The sequence below is a fragment of the Eleutherodactylus coqui genome, chromosome 4 (assembly GCF_035609145.1).
Source record: "Eleutherodactylus coqui strain aEleCoq1 chromosome 4, aEleCoq1.hap1, whole genome shotgun sequence".
NCBI classification, from domain to species: domain Eukaryota; kingdom Metazoa; phylum Chordata; class Amphibia; order Anura; family Eleutherodactylidae; genus Eleutherodactylus; species Eleutherodactylus coqui.
The window spans coordinates 1,089,248-1,107,588 of NC_089840.1; the positions used below are offsets into that span (position 1 = coordinate 1,089,248).

General features: G+C 44.4%; 1 protein-coding gene across 1 annotated transcript in view; it reads left to right on the forward strand.

Annotated features, from left to right (window-relative positions):
- The window catches only part of DSCAM (DS cell adhesion molecule), a 740,634-nt gene that overhangs the window by 399,439 nt on the left and 322,854 nt on the right, over positions 1-18,341 (forward strand). Inside the window, exon 21 of the mRNA XM_066598936.1 lies at positions 14,802-14,955. Coding sequence (XP_066455033.1) covers positions 14,802-14,955 — 154 coding nt within the window. The remainder of the gene's footprint in view (positions 1-14,801; positions 14,956-18,341) is intronic.

An 18,341-nucleotide genomic window follows, 5' to 3' on the forward strand; every position in this document is an offset into this window, starting at 1 on the left:
TCTCCCCGCTTTGCTATGTGCCCAGCCGCCTCGTGACTACTGACGTTTTTGTGCAGGCCCCTATGAGGCTCGCACAGAAATGGGACATGCCGCGATATGTTTTTTCGCGTGTTTTCACGCGGTCAAAGTGCGGCTGTCTGCGGGCACGGGCGGAAATTCAGCGGGAAATACCACCACAGAACTTCCCCCCGTGTGCAGGAGGCCTCAGTAAGAATAGTAAAGGAGGAAATCAGGATGTGCGCATGAATACGTGGAAGCAGCGATACTGATCAATGCCGGGTGACCGCACTACCCTCATTCTGCAGGCGGACGTCAGTTTGCTCCGGCGCTGCAGATACTGTAAGTTGTGCCTCTTGTCCTCCGCCGCTCGCAGCTTACAGCTAAACGTTAAATCTGTTTGGTTATGTTAGATACAAATCCCCAGTTCTGGTCCGATTTGCCTTTTTTTTGTTGTTGCCAATAGCAACCAATCACAGCTCAGCTTTTATTTGTTATACCGCTGAGGTAACATGAAAGCTGCGCTGTGATTGGTTGTTATATATTATACTGAGGTAACATGAAAGCTGCGCTGTGATTGGTTGTTATATCTTATACTGCTGAGGTAACAGGAAAGCTGCACTGTGATTGGTTGTTATATATTATACTGAGGTAACATGAAAGCTGTGCTGTGATTGGTTGTTATATATTATACTGAGGTAACAGGAAAGCTGCGCTGTGATTGGTTGTTATATCTTATACTGAGGTAACATGAAAGCTGCGCTGTGATTGGTTGTTATATATTATACTGAGGTAACATGAAAGCTGCGCTGTGATTGGTTGTTATATATTATACTGAGGTAACATGAAAGCTGTGCTGTGATTGGTTGTTATATATTATACTGAGGTAACAGGAAAGCTGCGCTGTGATTGGTTGTTATATCTTATACTGAGGTAACATGAAAGCTGCGCTGTGATTGGTTGTTATATATTATACTGAGGTAACATGAAAGCTGCGCTGTGATTGGTTGTTATATATTATACTGAGGTAACATGAAAACTGCGCTGTGATTGGTTGTTATATATTATACTGAGGTAACATGAAAACTGCGCTGTGATTGGTTGTTATATATTATACTGCTGAGGTAACATGAATGCTGCGCTGTGATTGGTTGTTATATATTATACTGAGGTAACATGAAAGCTGCGCTGTGATTGGTTGTTATATCTTATACTGCTGAGGTAACAGGAAAGCTGCGCTGTGATTGGTTGTTATATATTATACTGAGGTAACATGAAAGCTGTGCTGTGATTGGTTGTTATATATTATACCGCTGAGGTAACATGAAAGCTGCGCTGTGATTGGTTGTTATATATTATACCGCGGAGGTAACATGAAAGCTGCGCTGTGATTGGTTGTTATATATTATACTGCTGAGGTAACATGAAAGCTGCGCTGTGATTGGTTGTTACATATTATACTGAGGGAACATGAAAGCTGCGCTGTGATTGGTTGTTATATATTATACTGAGGTAACATGAAAGCTGTGCTGTGATTGGTTGTTATATATTATACTGAGGTAACATGAAAGCTGCGCTGTGATTGGCTGTTATATATTATACTGAGGTAACATGAAAGCTGCGCTATGATTGGTTGTTATATATTATACTGAGGGAACATGAAAGCTGCGCTGCGATTGGTTGTTATATATTATACTGAGGGAACATGAAAGCTGCGCTGTGATTGGTTGTTATATATTGTACTGAGGTAACATGAAAGCTGCGCTGTGATTGGTTGTTATATATTATACTGAGGGAACATGAAAGCTGTGCTGTGATTGGTTGTTATATATTATACTGAGGTAACATGAAAGCAGTGTTGTGATTGGTTGTTATATATTATACTGAGGTAACATGAAAGCTGCGCTGTGATTGGTTGTTATATATTATACTGAGGTAACATGAATGCTGCGCTGTGATTGGTTGTTATATATTATACTGAGGTAACATGAAAGCTGCGCTGTGATTGGTTGTTATATAATATACTGCTGAGGTAACATGAAAGCTGTGCTGTGATTGGTTGTTATATATTATACTGCTGAGGTAACATGAAAGCTGCGCTGTGATTGGTTGTTATATATTATACTGAGGTAACATGAAAGCTGTGCTGTGATTGGTTGTTATATATTATACCGCTGAGGTAACATGAAAGCTGTGCTGTGATTGGTTGTTATATATTATACCACTGAGGTAACATGAAAGCTGCGCTGTGATTGGTTGTTATATATTATACTGAGGTAACATGAAAGCTACACTGTGATTGGTTGTTATATATTATACTGAGGTAACATGAAAGCTGCGCTGTGATTGGTTGTTATATAATATACTGCTGAGGTAACATGAAAGCTGCGCTGTGATTGGTTGTTATATATTATACTGAGGTAACATGAAAGCTGCGCTGTGATTGGTTGTTATATATTATACTGCTGAGGTAACATGAAAGCTGTGCTGTGATTGGTTGTTATATATTATACTGCTGAGGTAACATGAAAGCTGCGCTGTGATTGGCTGTTATATATTATACTGAGGTAACATGAAAGCTGTGCTGTGATTGGTTGTTATATATTATACTGAGGTAACAGGAAAGCTGCGCTGTGATTGGCTGTTATATATTATACTGAGGTAACATGAAAGCTGCGCTGTGATTGGTTGTTATATATTATACCGCTGAGGTAACATGAAAGCTGTGCTGTGATTGGCTGTTATATATTATACCGAGGTAACATGAAAGCTGCGCTGTGATTGGTTGTTATATATTATACTGAGGTAACATGAAAGCTGCGCTGTGATTGGTTGTTATATATTATACTGAGGTAACATGAAAGCTGTGCTGTGATTGGTTGTTATATATTATACTGAGGTAACAGGAAAGCTGCGCTGTGATTGGTTGTTATATATTATACTGAGGTAACATGAAAGCTGCGCTGTGATTGGTTGTTATATATTATAAGCGCTGCGGAATAAGTTGGCGCTATACAAATAAAGATTATTATTATTATTATTATTATACTGCTGAGGTAACATGAAAGCTGCGCTGTGATTGGTTGTTATATATTATACTGAGGTAACATGAAAGCTGCCCTGTGATTGGTTGTTATATATTATACTGAGGTAACATAAAAGCTGCGCTGTGATTGGTTGTTATATATTATAGTGAGGTAACATGAAAGCTGTGCTGTGATTGGTTGTTATATATTATAGTGAGGTAACATGAAAGCTGCGCTGTGATTGGTTGTTATATATTATACTGAGTTAACATGAAAGCTGCGCTGTGATTGGTTGTTATATATTATACTGAGGTAACATGAAAGCTGCGCTGTGATTGGTTGTTATATATTATACTGCTGAGGTAACATGAAAGCTGCGCTGTGATTGGTTGTTATATATTATACTGAGGTAACATGAAAGCTGCGCTGTGATTGGTTGTTAGATAATATACTGAGGTAACATGAAAGCTGTGCTGTGATTGGTTGTTATATATTATACCGCTGAGGTAACATGAAAGCTGTGCTGTGATTGGTTGTTATATATTATACTGAGGTAACATGAAAGCTGCGCTGTGATTGGCTGTTATATATTATACTGAGGTAACATGAAAGCTGCGCTGTGATTGGTTGTTATATATTATACTGAGGGAACATGAAAGCTGCGCTGTGATTGGTTGTTATATATTATACTGAGGGAACATGAAAGCTGCGCTGTGATTGGTTGTTATATATTGTACTGAGGTAACATGAAAGCTGTGTTGTGATTGGTTGTTATATATTATACTGAGGTAACATGAAAGCTGCGCTGTGATTGGTTGTTATATATTATACTGAGGTAACATGAATGCTGCGCTGTGATTGGTTGTTATATATTATACTGAGGTAACATGAAAGCTGCGCTGTGATTGGTTGTTATATATTATACTGAGGTAACATGAAAGCTGCGCTGTGGTTGGTTGTTATATATTATACTGAGGTAACATGAAAGCTGCGCTGTGATTGGTTGTTATATATTATACTGAGGTAACATGAAAGCTGCGCTGTGATTGGTTGTTATATATTATACTGCTGAGGTAACATGAAAGCTGCACTGTGATTGGTTGTTATATATTATACTGAGGTAACATGAAAGCTGCGCTGTGATTGGTTGTTATATAATATACTGCTGAGGTAACATGAAAGCTGCGCTGTGATTGGTTGTTATATATTATACTGCTGAGGTAACATGAAAGCTGTGCTGTGATTGGTTGTTATATATTATACTGCTGAGGTAATATGAAAGCTGCGCTGTGATTGGTTGTTATATATTATACTGAGGTAACATGAAAGCTGCGCTGTGATTGGTTGTTATATATTATACTGAGGTAACATGAAAGCTGCGCTGTGATTGGTTGTTATATATAATACTGAGGTAACATGAAAGCTGTGCTGTGATTGGTTGTTATATATTATAACGCTGAGGTAGCATGAAAGCTGCGCTGTGATTGGTTGTTATATATTATACTGAGGTAACATGAAAGCTGTGCTGTGATTGGTTGTTATATATTATACTGAGGTAACATGAAAGCTGCGCTGTGATTGGTTGTTATATATTATACTGCTGAGGTAACATGAAAGCTGTGCTGTGATTGGTTGTTATATATTATACTGAGGTAACATGAAAGCTGCGCTGTGATTGGTTGTTATATAATATACTGAGGTAACATGAAAGCTGCGCTGTGATTGGTTGTTATATAATATACTGCTGAGGTAACATGAAAGCTGCGCTGTGATTGGTTGTTATATAATATACTGCTGAGGTAACATGAAAGCTGCACTGTGATTGGTTGTTATATATTATACTGCGGTAATATGAAAGCTGCGCTGTGATTGGTTGTTATATAATATACTGCTGAGGTAACATGAAAGCTGCGCTGTGATTGGTTGTTATATATTATACTGCTGAGGTAACATGAAAGCTGCGCTGTGATTGGTTGTTATATATTATACCGCTGAGGTAACATGAAAGCTGCGCTGTGATTGGTTGTTATATATTATACTGAGGTAACATGAAAGCTGCGCTGTGATTGGTTGTTATATATTATACTGAGGTAAAATGAAAGCTGCGCTGTGATTGGTTGTTATATATTATACTGAGGTAACATGAAAGCTGTGCTGTGATTGGTTGTTATATATTATACTGCTGAGGTAACATGAAAGCTGCGCTGTGATTGGTTGTTATATATTATAACGCTGAGGTAGCATGAAAGCTGCGCTGTGATTGGTTGTTATATATTATACTGAGGTAACATGAAAGCTGTGCTGTGATTGGTTGTTATATATTATACTGAGGTAACATGAAAGCTGTGTTGTGATTGGTTGTTATATATTATACTGAGGTAACATGAAAGCTGCGCTGTGATTGGTTGTTATATATTATACTGCTGAGGTAACATGAAAGCTGTGCTGTGATTGGTTGTTATATATTATACTGAGGTAACATGAAAGCTACACTGTGATTGGTTGTTATATATTATACTGAGGTAACATGAAAGCTGCGCTGTGATTGGTTGTTATATAATATACTGCTGAGGTAACATGAAAGCTGCGCTGTGATTGGTTGTTATATATTATACTGCTGAGGTAACATGAAAGCTGTGCTGTGATTGGTTGTTATATATTATACTGCTGAGGTAATATGAAAGCTGCGCTGTGATTGGTTGTTATATATTATACTGCTGAGGTAACATGAAAGCTGCGCTGTGATTGGTTGTTATATATTATACCGCTGAGGTAACATGAAAGCTGCGCTGCGATTGGCTGTTATATATTATACTGAGGTAACAGGAAAGCTGCGCTGTGATTGGCTGTTATATATTATACTGAGGTAACATGAAAGCTGCGCTGTGATTGGTTGTTATATATTATACTGAGGTAACATGAAAGCTGCGCTGTGATTGGTTGTTATATATTATACTGAGGTAACATGAAAGCTGTGCTGTGATTGGTTGTTATATATTATACTGAGATAACATGAAAGCTGTGCTGTGATTGGTTGTTATATATTATACTGAGGTAACAGGAAAGCTGCGCTGTGATTGGCTGTTATATATTATACTGAGGTAACATGAAAGCTGTGCTGTGATTGGCTGTTATATATTATACTGAGGTAACATGAAAGCTGCGCTGTGATTGGTTGTTATATATTATACTGAGGTAACATGAAAGCTGCGCTGTGATTGGTTGTTATATATTATACTGAGGTAACATGAAAGCTGCGCTGTGATTGGTTGTTATATATTATACTGAGGTAACAGGAAAGCTGCGTTGTGATTGGCTGTTATATATTATACTGAGGTAACATGAAAGCTGCGCTGTGATTGGTTGTTATATATTATACTGAGGTAACATGAAAGCTGCGCTGTGATTGGTTGTTATATATTATACTGAGGTAACATGAAAGCTGTGCTGTGATTGGTTGTTATATATTATACTGAGGTAACAGGAAAGCTGCGCTGTGATTGGTTGTTATATATTATACTGAGGTAACATGAAAGCTGCGCTGTGATTGGTTGTTATATATTATACTGCTGAGGTAACATGAAAACTGTGCTGTGATTGGTTGTTATATATTATAGTGAGGTAACATGAAAGCTGCGCTGTGATTGGTTGTTATATATTATACTGAGGTAACATGAAAGCTGCGCTGTGATTGGTTGTTATATATTATACTGAGGTAACATGAAAGCTGCGCTGTGATTGGTTGTTATATATTATACTGCTGAGGTAACATGAAAGCTGCGCTGTGATTGGTTGTTATATATTATACTGAGGTAACATGAAAGCTGCGCTGTGATTGGTTGTTATATATTATACTGAGGTAACATGAAAGCTGTGCTGTGATTGGTTGTTATATATTATACTGAGGTAACATGAAAGCTGCGCTGTGATTGGTTGTTATATATTATACTGCTGAGGTAACATGAAAGCTGCGCTGTGATTGGTTGTTATATATTATACTGAGATAACATGAAAGCTGCGCTGTGATTGGTTGTTCTATATTATACTGAGGTAACATGAAAGCTGTGCTGTGATTGGCTGTTATATATTATACTGAGGTAACATGAATGCTGCACTGTGATTGGTTGTTATGTATTATACCGCTGAGGTAACATGAAAACTGCGCTGTGATTGGTTGTTATATATTATACTGCTAAGGTTACATGAAAGCTGTGCTGTGATTGGTTGTTATATATTATACTGAGGTAACATGAAAGCTGTGCTGTGATTGGTTGTTATATATTATACTGAGGTAACATGAAAGCTGCACTGTGATTGGTTGTTATATATTATACTGAGGTAACATGAAAGCTGCGCTGTGATTGGTTGTTATAAATTATACTGAGGTAACATGAAAGTTGCGCTGTGATTGGTTGTTATATATTATACAGAGGTTGCATGAAAGCTGTGCTGTGATTGGTTGTTACATATTATACTGAGGTAACATGAAAGCTGCGCTGTGATTGGTTGTTATATATTATACTGAGGTAACATGAAAGCTGTGCTGTGATTGGTTGTTATATATTATACTGAGGTAACATGAAAGCTGCGCTGTGATTGGTCGTTATATATTATACTGAGGTAACATGAAAGCTGCGCTGTGATTGGTTGTTATATATTATACTGAGGTAACATGAAAGCTGCGCTGTGATTGGTTGTTATATATTATACTGCTGAGTTAACATGAAAGCTGCGCTGTGATTGGTTGTTATATATTATACTGAGGTAACATGAAAGCTGTGCTGTGATTGGTTGTTATATATTATACTGAGGTAACAGGAAAGCTGCGCTGTGATTGGCTGTTATATATTATACTGAGGTAACATGAAAGCTGTGCTATGATTGGTTGTTATATATTATACTGCTGAGGTAACATGAAAGCTGCGCTGTGATTGGTTGTTATATATTATACCACTGAGGTAACAGGAAAGCTGCGCTGTGATTGGTTGTTATATATTATACTGAGGTAACATGAAAGCTGCGCTGTGATTGGTTGTTATATATTATACTGCTGAGATAACATGAAAGCTGCGCTGTGATTGGTTGTTATATATTATACTGCTGAGGTAACATGAAAGCTGCGCTGTGATTGGTTGTTCTATATTATACTGAGGTGACATGAAAGCTGTGCTGTGATTGGTTGTTCTATATTATACTGAGGTAACATGAAAGCTGCGCTGTGATTGGTTGTTATATATTATACTGAGGTAACATGAAAGCTGCGCTGTGATTGGTTGTTACATATTATACTACTGAGGTAACATGAAAGCTGCGCTGTGATTGGTTGTTATATATTATACTGCTGAGGTAACATGAAAGCTGCGCTGTGATTGGTTGTTATATATTATACTGAGGTAACATGAAAGCTGTGCTGTGATTGGTTGTTATATATTATTCTGAGGTAACATGAAAGCTGTGCTGTGATTGGTTGTTATATATTATACCACTGAGGTAACAGGAAAGCTGCGCTGTGATTGGTTGTTATATATTATACTGAGGTAACATGAAAGCTGCGCTGTGATTGGTTGTTATATATTATACTGCTGAGATAACATGAAAGCTGCGCTGTGATTGGTTGTTATATATTATACTGTTGAGGTAACATGAAAGCTGCGCTGTGATTGGTTGTTCTATATTATACTGAGGTGACATGAAAGCTGTGCTGTGATTGGTTGTTCTATATTATACTGAGGTAACATGAAAGCTGCGCTGTGATTGGTTGTTATATATTATACTGAGGTAACATGAAAGCTGCGCTGTGATTGGTTGTTACATATTATACTACTGAGGTAACATGAAAGCTGCGCTGTGATTGGTTGTTATATATTATACTGCTGAGGTAACATGAAAGCTGCGCTGTGATTGGTTGTTATATATTATACTGAGGTAACATGAAAGCTGTGCTGTGATTGGTTGTTATATATTATTCTGAGGTAACATGAAAGCTGCGCTGTGATTGGTTGTTATATATTATACTGAGGTAACATGAAAGCTGCGCTGTGATTGGCATTTATATATTATAGTGAGGTAACATGAAAGTTGCGCTGTGATTGGTTGTTATATATTATACTGAGGTAACATGAAAGCTGCGCTGTGATTGGTTGTTATAAATTATACTGAGGTAACATGAAAGTTGCGCTGTGATTGGTTGTTATATATTATACTGAGGTAACATGAAAGCTGTGCTGTGATTGGTCGTTATATATTATACTGAGGTAACATGAAAGCTGCGCTGTGATTGGTTGTTATATATTATACTGAGGTAACATGAAAGCTGCGCTGTGATTGGTTGTTATATATTATACTGCTGAGTTAACATGAAAGCTGCGCTGTGATTGGTTGTTATATATTATACTGAGGTAACAGGAAAGCTGCGCTGTAATTGGCTGTTATATATTATACTGAGGTAACATGAAAGCTGTGCTATGATTGGTTGTTATATATTATACTGAGGTAACATGAAAGCTGCGCTGTGATTGGCTGTTATATATTATACTGAGGTAACATGAAAGCTGCGCTGTGATTGGCTGTTATATATTATACTGAGGTAACAGGAAAGCTGCGCTGTGATTGGTTGTTATATATTATACTGAGGTAACATGAAAGCTGCGCTGTGATTGGTTGTTATATATTATACTGCTGAGATAACATGAAAGCTGCGCTGTGATTGGTTGTTATATATTATACTGCTGAGGTAACATGAAAGCTGCGCTGTGATTGGTTGTTCTATATTATACTGAGGTAACATGAAAGCTGCGCTGTGATTGGTTGTTCTATATTATACTGAGGTAACATGAAAGCTGCGCTGTGATTGGCTGTTATATATTATAGTGAGGTAACATGAAAGCTGCGCTGTGATTGGTTGTTATATATTATACTGAGGTAACATGAAAGCTGCGCTGTGATTGGTTGTTATATATTATACTACTGAGGTAACATGAAAGCTGCGCTGTGATTGGTTGTTATATATTATACTGCTAAGGTTACATGAAAGCTGCGCTGTGATTGGTTGTTATATATTATACTGAGGTAACAGGAAAGCTGCGCTGTGATTGGCTGTTATATATTATACTGAGGTAACATGAAAGCTGCGCTGTGATTGGTTGTTATATATTATACTGAGGTAACATGAAAGCTGCCCTGTGATTGGTTGTTATATATTATACTGAGGTAACATGAAAGCTGTGCTGTGATTGGTTGTTATATATTATACCACTGAGGTAACAGGAAAGCTGCGCTGTGATTGGTTGTTATATATTATACTGAGGTAACATGAAAGCTGCGCTGTGATTAGTTGTTATATATTATACTGCTGAGGTAACATGAAAGCTGCGCTGTGATTGGTTGTTATATATTATACTGCTGAGGTAACATGAAAGCTGCGCTGTGATTGGTTGTTCTATATTATACTGAGGTAACATGAAAGCTGTGCTGTGATTGGTTGTTATATATTATACTGAGGTAACATGAAAGCTGCGCTGTGATTGGTTGTTCTATATTATACTGAGGTAACATGAAAGCTGCGCTGTGATTGGCTGTTATATATTATAGTGAGGTAACATGAAAGCTGCGCTGTGATTGGTTGTTATATATTATACTGAGGTAACATGAAAGCTGCGCTGTGATTGGTTGTTATATATTATACTACTGAGGTAACATGAAAGCTGCGCTGTGATTGGTTGTTATATATTATACTGCTAAGGTAACATGAAAGCTGCGCTGTGATTGGTTGTTATATATTATACTGAGGTAACATGAAAGCTGTGCTGTGATTGGTTGTTATATATTATACAGAGGTTACATGAAAGCTGCGCTGTGATTGGTTGTTATACATTATACTGAGGTAACATGAAAGGTGCGCTGTGATTGGTTGTTCTATATTGTACTGAGGTAACATGAAAGCTGCGCTGTGATTGGCTGTTATATATTATACTGAGGTAACAGGAAAGCTGCGCTGTGATTGGCTGTTATATATTATACTGAGGTAACATGAAAGCTGCGCTGTGATTGGTTGTTATATATTATACTGAGGTAACATGAAAGCTGCCCTGTGATTGGTTGTTATATATTATACTGAGGTAACATGAAAGCTGTGCTGTGATTGGTTGTTATATATTATACCACTGAGGTAACAGGAAAGCTGCGCTGTGATTGGTTGTTATATATTATACTGAGGTAACATGAAAGCTGCGCTGTGATTGGTTGTTATATATTATACTGAGGTAACATGAAAGCTGTGCTGTGATTGGTTGTTATATATTATACAGAGGTTACATGAAAGCTGTGCTGTGATTGGTTGTTATATATTATACTGAGGTAACATGAAAACTGCGCTGTGATTGGTTGTTATAAATTATACTGAGGTAACATGAAAGCTGCGCTGTGATTGGTTGTTATATATTATACCACTGAGGTAACATGAAAGCTGTGCTGTGATTGGTTGTTACATATTATACTGAGGTAACATGAAAGCTGTGCTGTGATTGGTTGTTATATATTATACTGCTGAGGTAACATGAAAGCTGCGCTGTGATTGGTTGTTATATATTATACTGGGGTAACATGAAAGCTACTGAAGATGCCCCAACAGACAGTCAGAGACCCTCCGTCCAGGCCTAAAGATGCCCCAACAGACTGACTGTCAGACCCGAGACCCTCCATCCAGCCCTGAAGATACTCCCGCTCTCGAAGTCCCTTCTTATTGTTCAATGCATTTTAGCAAACCTTGTAAAAGAAAAAAATATAAAATAATCGACAGCAAAGATGGCGGCGAATATGAGAGAACATGGAGGCCTGTCACCTCTGCGGAGAGCGCTGCTTCCCTGAATGCAAAGCTGTGGAGAGAGAGCTGAAGTGGAGCGAGACCGCGGTTAGGAGAGTTATGGTCGCACGCTATGCTGACAGAAGTCCTGGGACGCACATAGATGGGGGTGAAATTAGATTTTACTCAGATTTTAAATGTGTGGAGGGATTTGCTTCCATTCCTGGAGGAGCTTCAGATAGTGATGCGGGGGATGATGGGTTTTTGGGCGCACGGATACAGCAGTCTAGTTCATCCTGCTCGATGGGATTGAGATCTGGACTTTGGGCCATTGAAGTCTGCAGATGTTCTGCTCCTCCACACTGCGTACCGTATGACATGGCGCTCGTCATGTTGGTGGAGACATGGAGCTGTACAGAGTATTACCACAGGGGAGGTCTCTGTACCCATTGGTGGTGAGGGTGGTCTTAACTATAACCAATGGCTCCAGGCCTTCCCAGCAAAACCTCCACCAACACCATAACAGAACCTCCTCCAAACCTCACTGTTGGGATGATGCCGTCAAGTAGAAACTGCTCTACAGGCAACCACCATACCCAAGTGCCGCCATCTGATCGGAAGATGGTGTCCTGTGATTCATCCACAACACTTGCTTCCACTCACTTACAGTCCGTCGCTCCAAGCACCATCGCAGGCGCCGCTGTGCATTCACTGCTGGGATGTTGTGTGCAGCCGCTCATCCACGGTAAGCCTTCACATATGGTTCTCTACGGAGGGTTCTGGTACTAATGGATGGTCCAATGTCCTGTGAGACCCCCTGAGCGAAGGCAGATGGGTGTTACATCTTCACAGCTCCTACAAGGCTTCGTTGTGAACGTTCCGTCAGTTTGCGAGGTCTCACAGAACGTGGCGGCACCGCACACACCGGATGGTTTCCATCTCCCAATAACATGGCCAACAGTGGACTCTGGAAGGTCCAGAAGCTGCGATGTCTGTACTCATTGGTTGGCGACATCCCACCACCAGACCCCGATGTCAGCTCAAAACCTGGTGACATCCCCCTACCAGACCTTGTTGTCAGCTCTACACCTGGTGACATCCCACTGCCAGACCCCGTTGGCAGCTCTACACCTGGTGACATCCCCACCACCAGACCCCGTTGGCAGCTCTACACTTGGTGACATCCAAACACCAGACCCCGTTGTCAGCTCCATAGCTGGCGACATCCTCCCACTAGACCCCATTGTCAGCTCTACCCCTGGTGACATCCCCTCACTAGACCCCGTTGTCAGCTCTACACCTGGTTACCTCCCCACACTAGACCCCGTTGTCAGCTCTACACCTGGTCACATTTCTCTACCAAACCCTGTTGTCAGCTCTACACCTGGTGACATCCCCCCACCAGACCCCGTTGTCAACTCTACACCTGGTGACATCCCACTGCCAGACCCCGTTGTCAGCTCTACACCTGGTGACATCCAAACACCAGACCCCGTTGTCAGCTCTACACCTGGTGACATTTCTCTACCAAACCCTGTTGTCAGCTCTACACGTGGTGACATCCCCCCACCAGACCCCGTTGTCAACTCTACACCTGGTGACATCCCACTGCCAGACCCCGTTGTCAACTCTACACCTGGTGACATCCCACTGCCAGACCCCGTTGTCAGCTCTACACCTGGTGACATCCCACCACCAGACCCCGTTGTCAACTCTACACCTGGTGACATCCCACTGCCAGACCCCGTTGTCAGCTCTACACCTGGTGACATCCCACCATCAGACCCCGTTGTCAGCTCTACACCTGGTGACGTCCCTCTACCAGACCCCGTTGTCAGCTCTACACCTGGTGACATCCCCCACCAGACCCAGCTGTCAGATCTACACCTGGTGACATCCCCCCTACCAGACCCCGTTGTCAGCTCTACACCTGGTGACATCCCCCACCAGACCCAGCTGTCAGATCTACACCTGGTGACATCCTCCCACCAGACCCCGTTGTCAGCTCTACACCTGGTGACATCCCACCACCAGACCCCGTTGTCAGCTCTACACCTGGTGACGTCCCTCCACCAGACCCCGTTGTCAGCTCTACACCTGGTGACATCCCCCACCAGACCCAGCTGTCAGATCTACACCTGGTGACATCCCCCCTACCAGACCCCGTTGTCAGCTCTACACCTGGTGACATCCCCCACCAGACCCAGCTGTCAGATCTACACCTGGTGACATCCTCCCACCAGACCCCGTTGTCAGCTCTACACCTGGTGACATCCCACCACCAGACCCCGTTGTCAGCTCTACACCTGGTGACGTCCCTCCACCAGACCCCGTTGTCAGCTCTACACCTGGTGACATCCCCCACCAGACCCCGTTGTCAGCTCTACACCTGGAGACATCTCCCCACCAGACCCTGTTGTCAGCTCTACACCTGGTGACATCCCACCACCAGACCCCGTTGTCAGCTCTACACCTGGTGACATCCCCCACCAGACCCAGCTGTCAGCTCTACACCTGGTGACACCTGATGGTTTCTGGGGTCTCCTATGTGACCCTCTCCTTTGTACCTAATGCTCACACATCACCTGACTGCGCTGAACTTCTGGCAACTCTACATCCTCCTCTTCATGTAGGCCTGCCCATTAGCAGTAATGAGACCTCTTTCTCCTGATCTCAAAATTACCAGTTAATGAAGGGCTTCCGTCTGCTGACCTGCACATGAAGACCCCCCATCTTCGGGCTCACACCCACTTGCGTTTTTTTAACGCTGCATTTTTTTTACGCGATTGTCAATGGGACTTCTTAATAACGCATCGCACAACAATGGCAGAGCGCCAACTTGCGATGCGTTTTAAACATTAGACAGTCCCTTCATAGGACCTTCGAGGCGCTCGGTCCGTCTCATCGGCTTCTTCTAGATTACTTCTTGTATTCTTATCATTGTTCTTATTGATACAGAATCTCCGTTTTAACTTTAGGTCATCAGTGAATTTGAAGCCGCCCCGGACTCCTTCTTCTATCGAATACCAAACCTGAGCCGAAACAGACAATACAGTGTTTGGGTGGTGGCGGTGACGGCTGCCGGCAGAGGCAACAGCAGCGACATCATCACCGTGGAGCCCACCGCCAAAGGTAAGAGTCGGGTGTGTTGGGCCCCTCTGTTAGGGTCTGCTCAAAAAGGACAAAGCAGAAAATGTATGTGGTGGAAGAGAAGAAGGTCCATGAGGGGTCCAGAGTCGTCCCTGAGAGGGGCTTCTGATGGTGCTGTAGTCACAGAGGGTAAGCTGCCCTAATGGGTGTAACTGGGGTAGCTCTCAGGGCAGCACCCACGGGAGACCATCTGCCATGGGACATCGAGGTGGGAGTGGGAGAAAGAACGCAGATCATGGGAAGACCAAAGTAAGCGGGTCCTGCGGACGGAAAGAACTCATCCCTGAAAGGGGTCGGAGGAGGATGTCAGCAGAGCGGCCGCCCCCCGGATCCCATTATGGATATCGCTGCCTGCAGCAGAGCGGCCGCCCCCCAGATCCCATTATGGATATCGCTGCCTGCAGCAGAGCGGCCGCCCCCCGGATCCCATTATGGATATCGCTGCCTGCAGCAGAGCGGCCGCCCCCCGGATCCCATTATGGATATCGCTGCCTGCAGCAGAGCGGCCGCCCCCCGGATCCCATTATGGATATCGCTGCCTGCAGCAGAGCGGCCGCCCCCCAGATCCCATTATGGATATCGCTGCCTGCAGCAGAGCGGCCGCCCCCGGATCCCATTATGGATATCGCTGCCTGCAGCAGAGCGGCCGCCCCCCCGGATCCCATTATGGATATCGCTGCCTGCAGCAGAGCGGCCGCCCCCGGATCCCATTATGGATATCGCTGCCTGCAGCAGAGCGGCCGCCCCCCGGATCCCATTATGGATATCGCTGCCTGCAGCAGAGCGGCCGCCCCCCGGATCCCATTATGGATATCGCTGCCTGCAGCAGGCGGCCGCCCCCCGGATCCCATTATGGGTCCCACATGCTGTAACATGTGACTAGAAACTGATCAAAAAGTACACTGCACCCCAAAATAGTGGCAGCGCTGGGTAAGGAAAATGGTGGCCCAGAAGATGCTGTGCTGGCTGCTCCGCTTACTGAGCGACGTCTCACCATGTTGGGGTCATTCTGGCTGTTTGCGGCTCTCTGGTTCTGTCGCTGTGGTTTCGGGGTGCACTGATGGCGCTCCCCGTGTTTTCCTTACCGCTGTGCCCTTTGGTTCTCTGTTTGTCGCTGTAGTTTTGGGGTGCGCTGATGGCGCTCCCTGTGTTTTCCTTACTGTGGTGCCCTTTGGCTCTCTGGTTCCGTCGCTCTCGCTGTAGTTTTGGGGTACGCTGATGGCGCTCCCCGTGTTCTCCTTACCTCTGTGCCCGTCAGCTTTCTGGTTTCGTCACTCTCGCTGTAGTTTTGAGGTGCACTGATGGCGCGCCCCGTGTTTTGCTTATTGCACTGCCCTTCGGCTCTCTGGTTCCGTCGCTCTCGCTGTAGCTTTGGGGTGTGCTGATGACGCTCCCCGTGTTCTCCTTACCGCTGTGCCCTTCGGCTCTCTGGTTCCGTCGCTCTCGCTGCAGTTTTGGGGTGTGCTGATGGCGCTCCCCGTGTTTTCCTTACCGCTGTGCCCTTTGGCTCTCTGGTTCCGTCGCTCTCGCTGTAGTTTTGGGGTGCACTGATGACGCTCCCCGTGTTCTCCTTACCGCTGTGCCCTTCGGCTCTCTGGTTCCGTCGCTCTCGCTGTAGTTTTGGGGTGCACTGAAGGCGCTCCCCATGTTTTCCTTACTGTGGTGCCCTTCGGCTCTCTGGTTCCGTCGCTCTCGCTGTAGTTTTGGGGTGCACTGAAGGCGCTCCCCATGTTTTCCTTACTGTGGTGCCCTTCGGCTCTCTGGTTCCGTCGCTCTCGCTGTAGTTTTGGGGTGCACTGATGGCGCTCCCCGTGTTTTCCTTACCTCTCTGCCCTTCGGCTCTCTGGTTCCGTCGCTGTAGTTTTGGGGTGCGCTGATGGCGCTCCCCGTGTTCTCCTTACCGCGGTGCCCTTCGGCTCTCTGGTTCCGTCGCTCTCGCTGTAGTTTTGGGGTGCACTGATGACGCTCCCCGTCTTCTCCTTACCGCTGTGCCCTTCGGCTCTCTGGTTCCGACGCTCTCGCTGTAGTTTTGGGGTGCGCTGATGGCGCTCCCCGTGTTTTTCTTACCTCTCTGCCCTTCGGCTCTCTTGTTCCGTCGCTGTGGTTTTGGGGTGCACTGATGATGCTCCCCGTGTTCTTCTTACCGCTGTGCCCTTCGGCTCTCTGGTTCCATCGCTCTCGCTGTAGTTTCGGGGTGCGCTGATGGCGCTCCCCGTGTTTTCCTTACTGTGGTGCCCTTCGGCTCTCTGGTTCCGCCGCTCTCGCTGTAGTTTTGGGGTGTGCTGATGGCGCTCCCCGTATTTTCCTTACCTCTGTGCCCTTTGGCTCTCGGGTTCCGTCGCTCTCGCTGTAGTTTTGGGGTACGCTGATGGCGCTCCCCGTGTTTTCCTTACCTCTGTGCCCTTCGGCTCTCTGGTTCCGTCGCTCTCGCTGTAGTTTTGGGGTGCACTGATGGCGCTCCCCGTGTTTTCCTTACCTCTGTGCCCTTCGGCTCTCTGATTCCTTCGCTCTCGCTGTAGTTTTGGGGTGCGCTGAAGGCGCTCCCCATGTTTTCCTTACCTCTGTGCCCTTTGGCTCTCTGGTTCCGTCGCTCTCGCTGTGGTTTCGGGGTGCGCTGATGGCGCTCCCCGTGTTTTCCTTACTGTGGTGCCCTTCGGCTCTCTGATTCCGTCGCTCTCGCTGTAGTTTTGGGGTGCACTGATGGCGCTTCCCGTGTTTTCCTTACCGCGGTGCCCTTCGGCTCTCTGATTCCGTCGCTCTCGCTGTAGTTTTGGGGTGCACTGATGACGCTTCCCGTGTTTTCCTTACCGCGGTGCCCTTTGGCTCTCTGGTTCCGTCGCTGTGGTTTTGGGGTGCACTGATGGCGCTCCCCGTGTTTTTTTTTTACCTCTGTGCCCGTCGGCTCTCTGGTTCCGTCGCTCTCGCTGTGGTTTCGGGGTGCGCTGATGGCGCTCCCCGTGTTTTCCTTACTGTGGTGCCCTTCGGCTCTCTTGTTCCGTCGCTGTGGTTTTGGGGTGCACTGATGGCGCTCCCCGTGTTTTCCTTACCTCTGTGCCCGTCGGCTCTCTGGTTCCGTCGCTCTCGCTGTAGTTTTTGGGTGCACTGATGACGCTTCCCGTGTTTTCCTTACCGCGGTGCCCTTTGGCTCTCTGGTTCCGTCGCTGTGGTTTTGGGGTGCACTGATGGCGCTCCCCGTGTTTTTTTTTACCTCTGTGCCCGTCGGCTCTCTGGTTCCGTCGCTCTCGCTGTGGTTTCGGGGTGCGCTGATGGCGCTCCCCGTGTTTTCCTTACTGTGGTGCCCTTCGGCTCTCTTGTTCCGTCGCTGTGGTTTTGGGGTGCACTGATGGCGCTCCCCGTGTTTTCCTTAC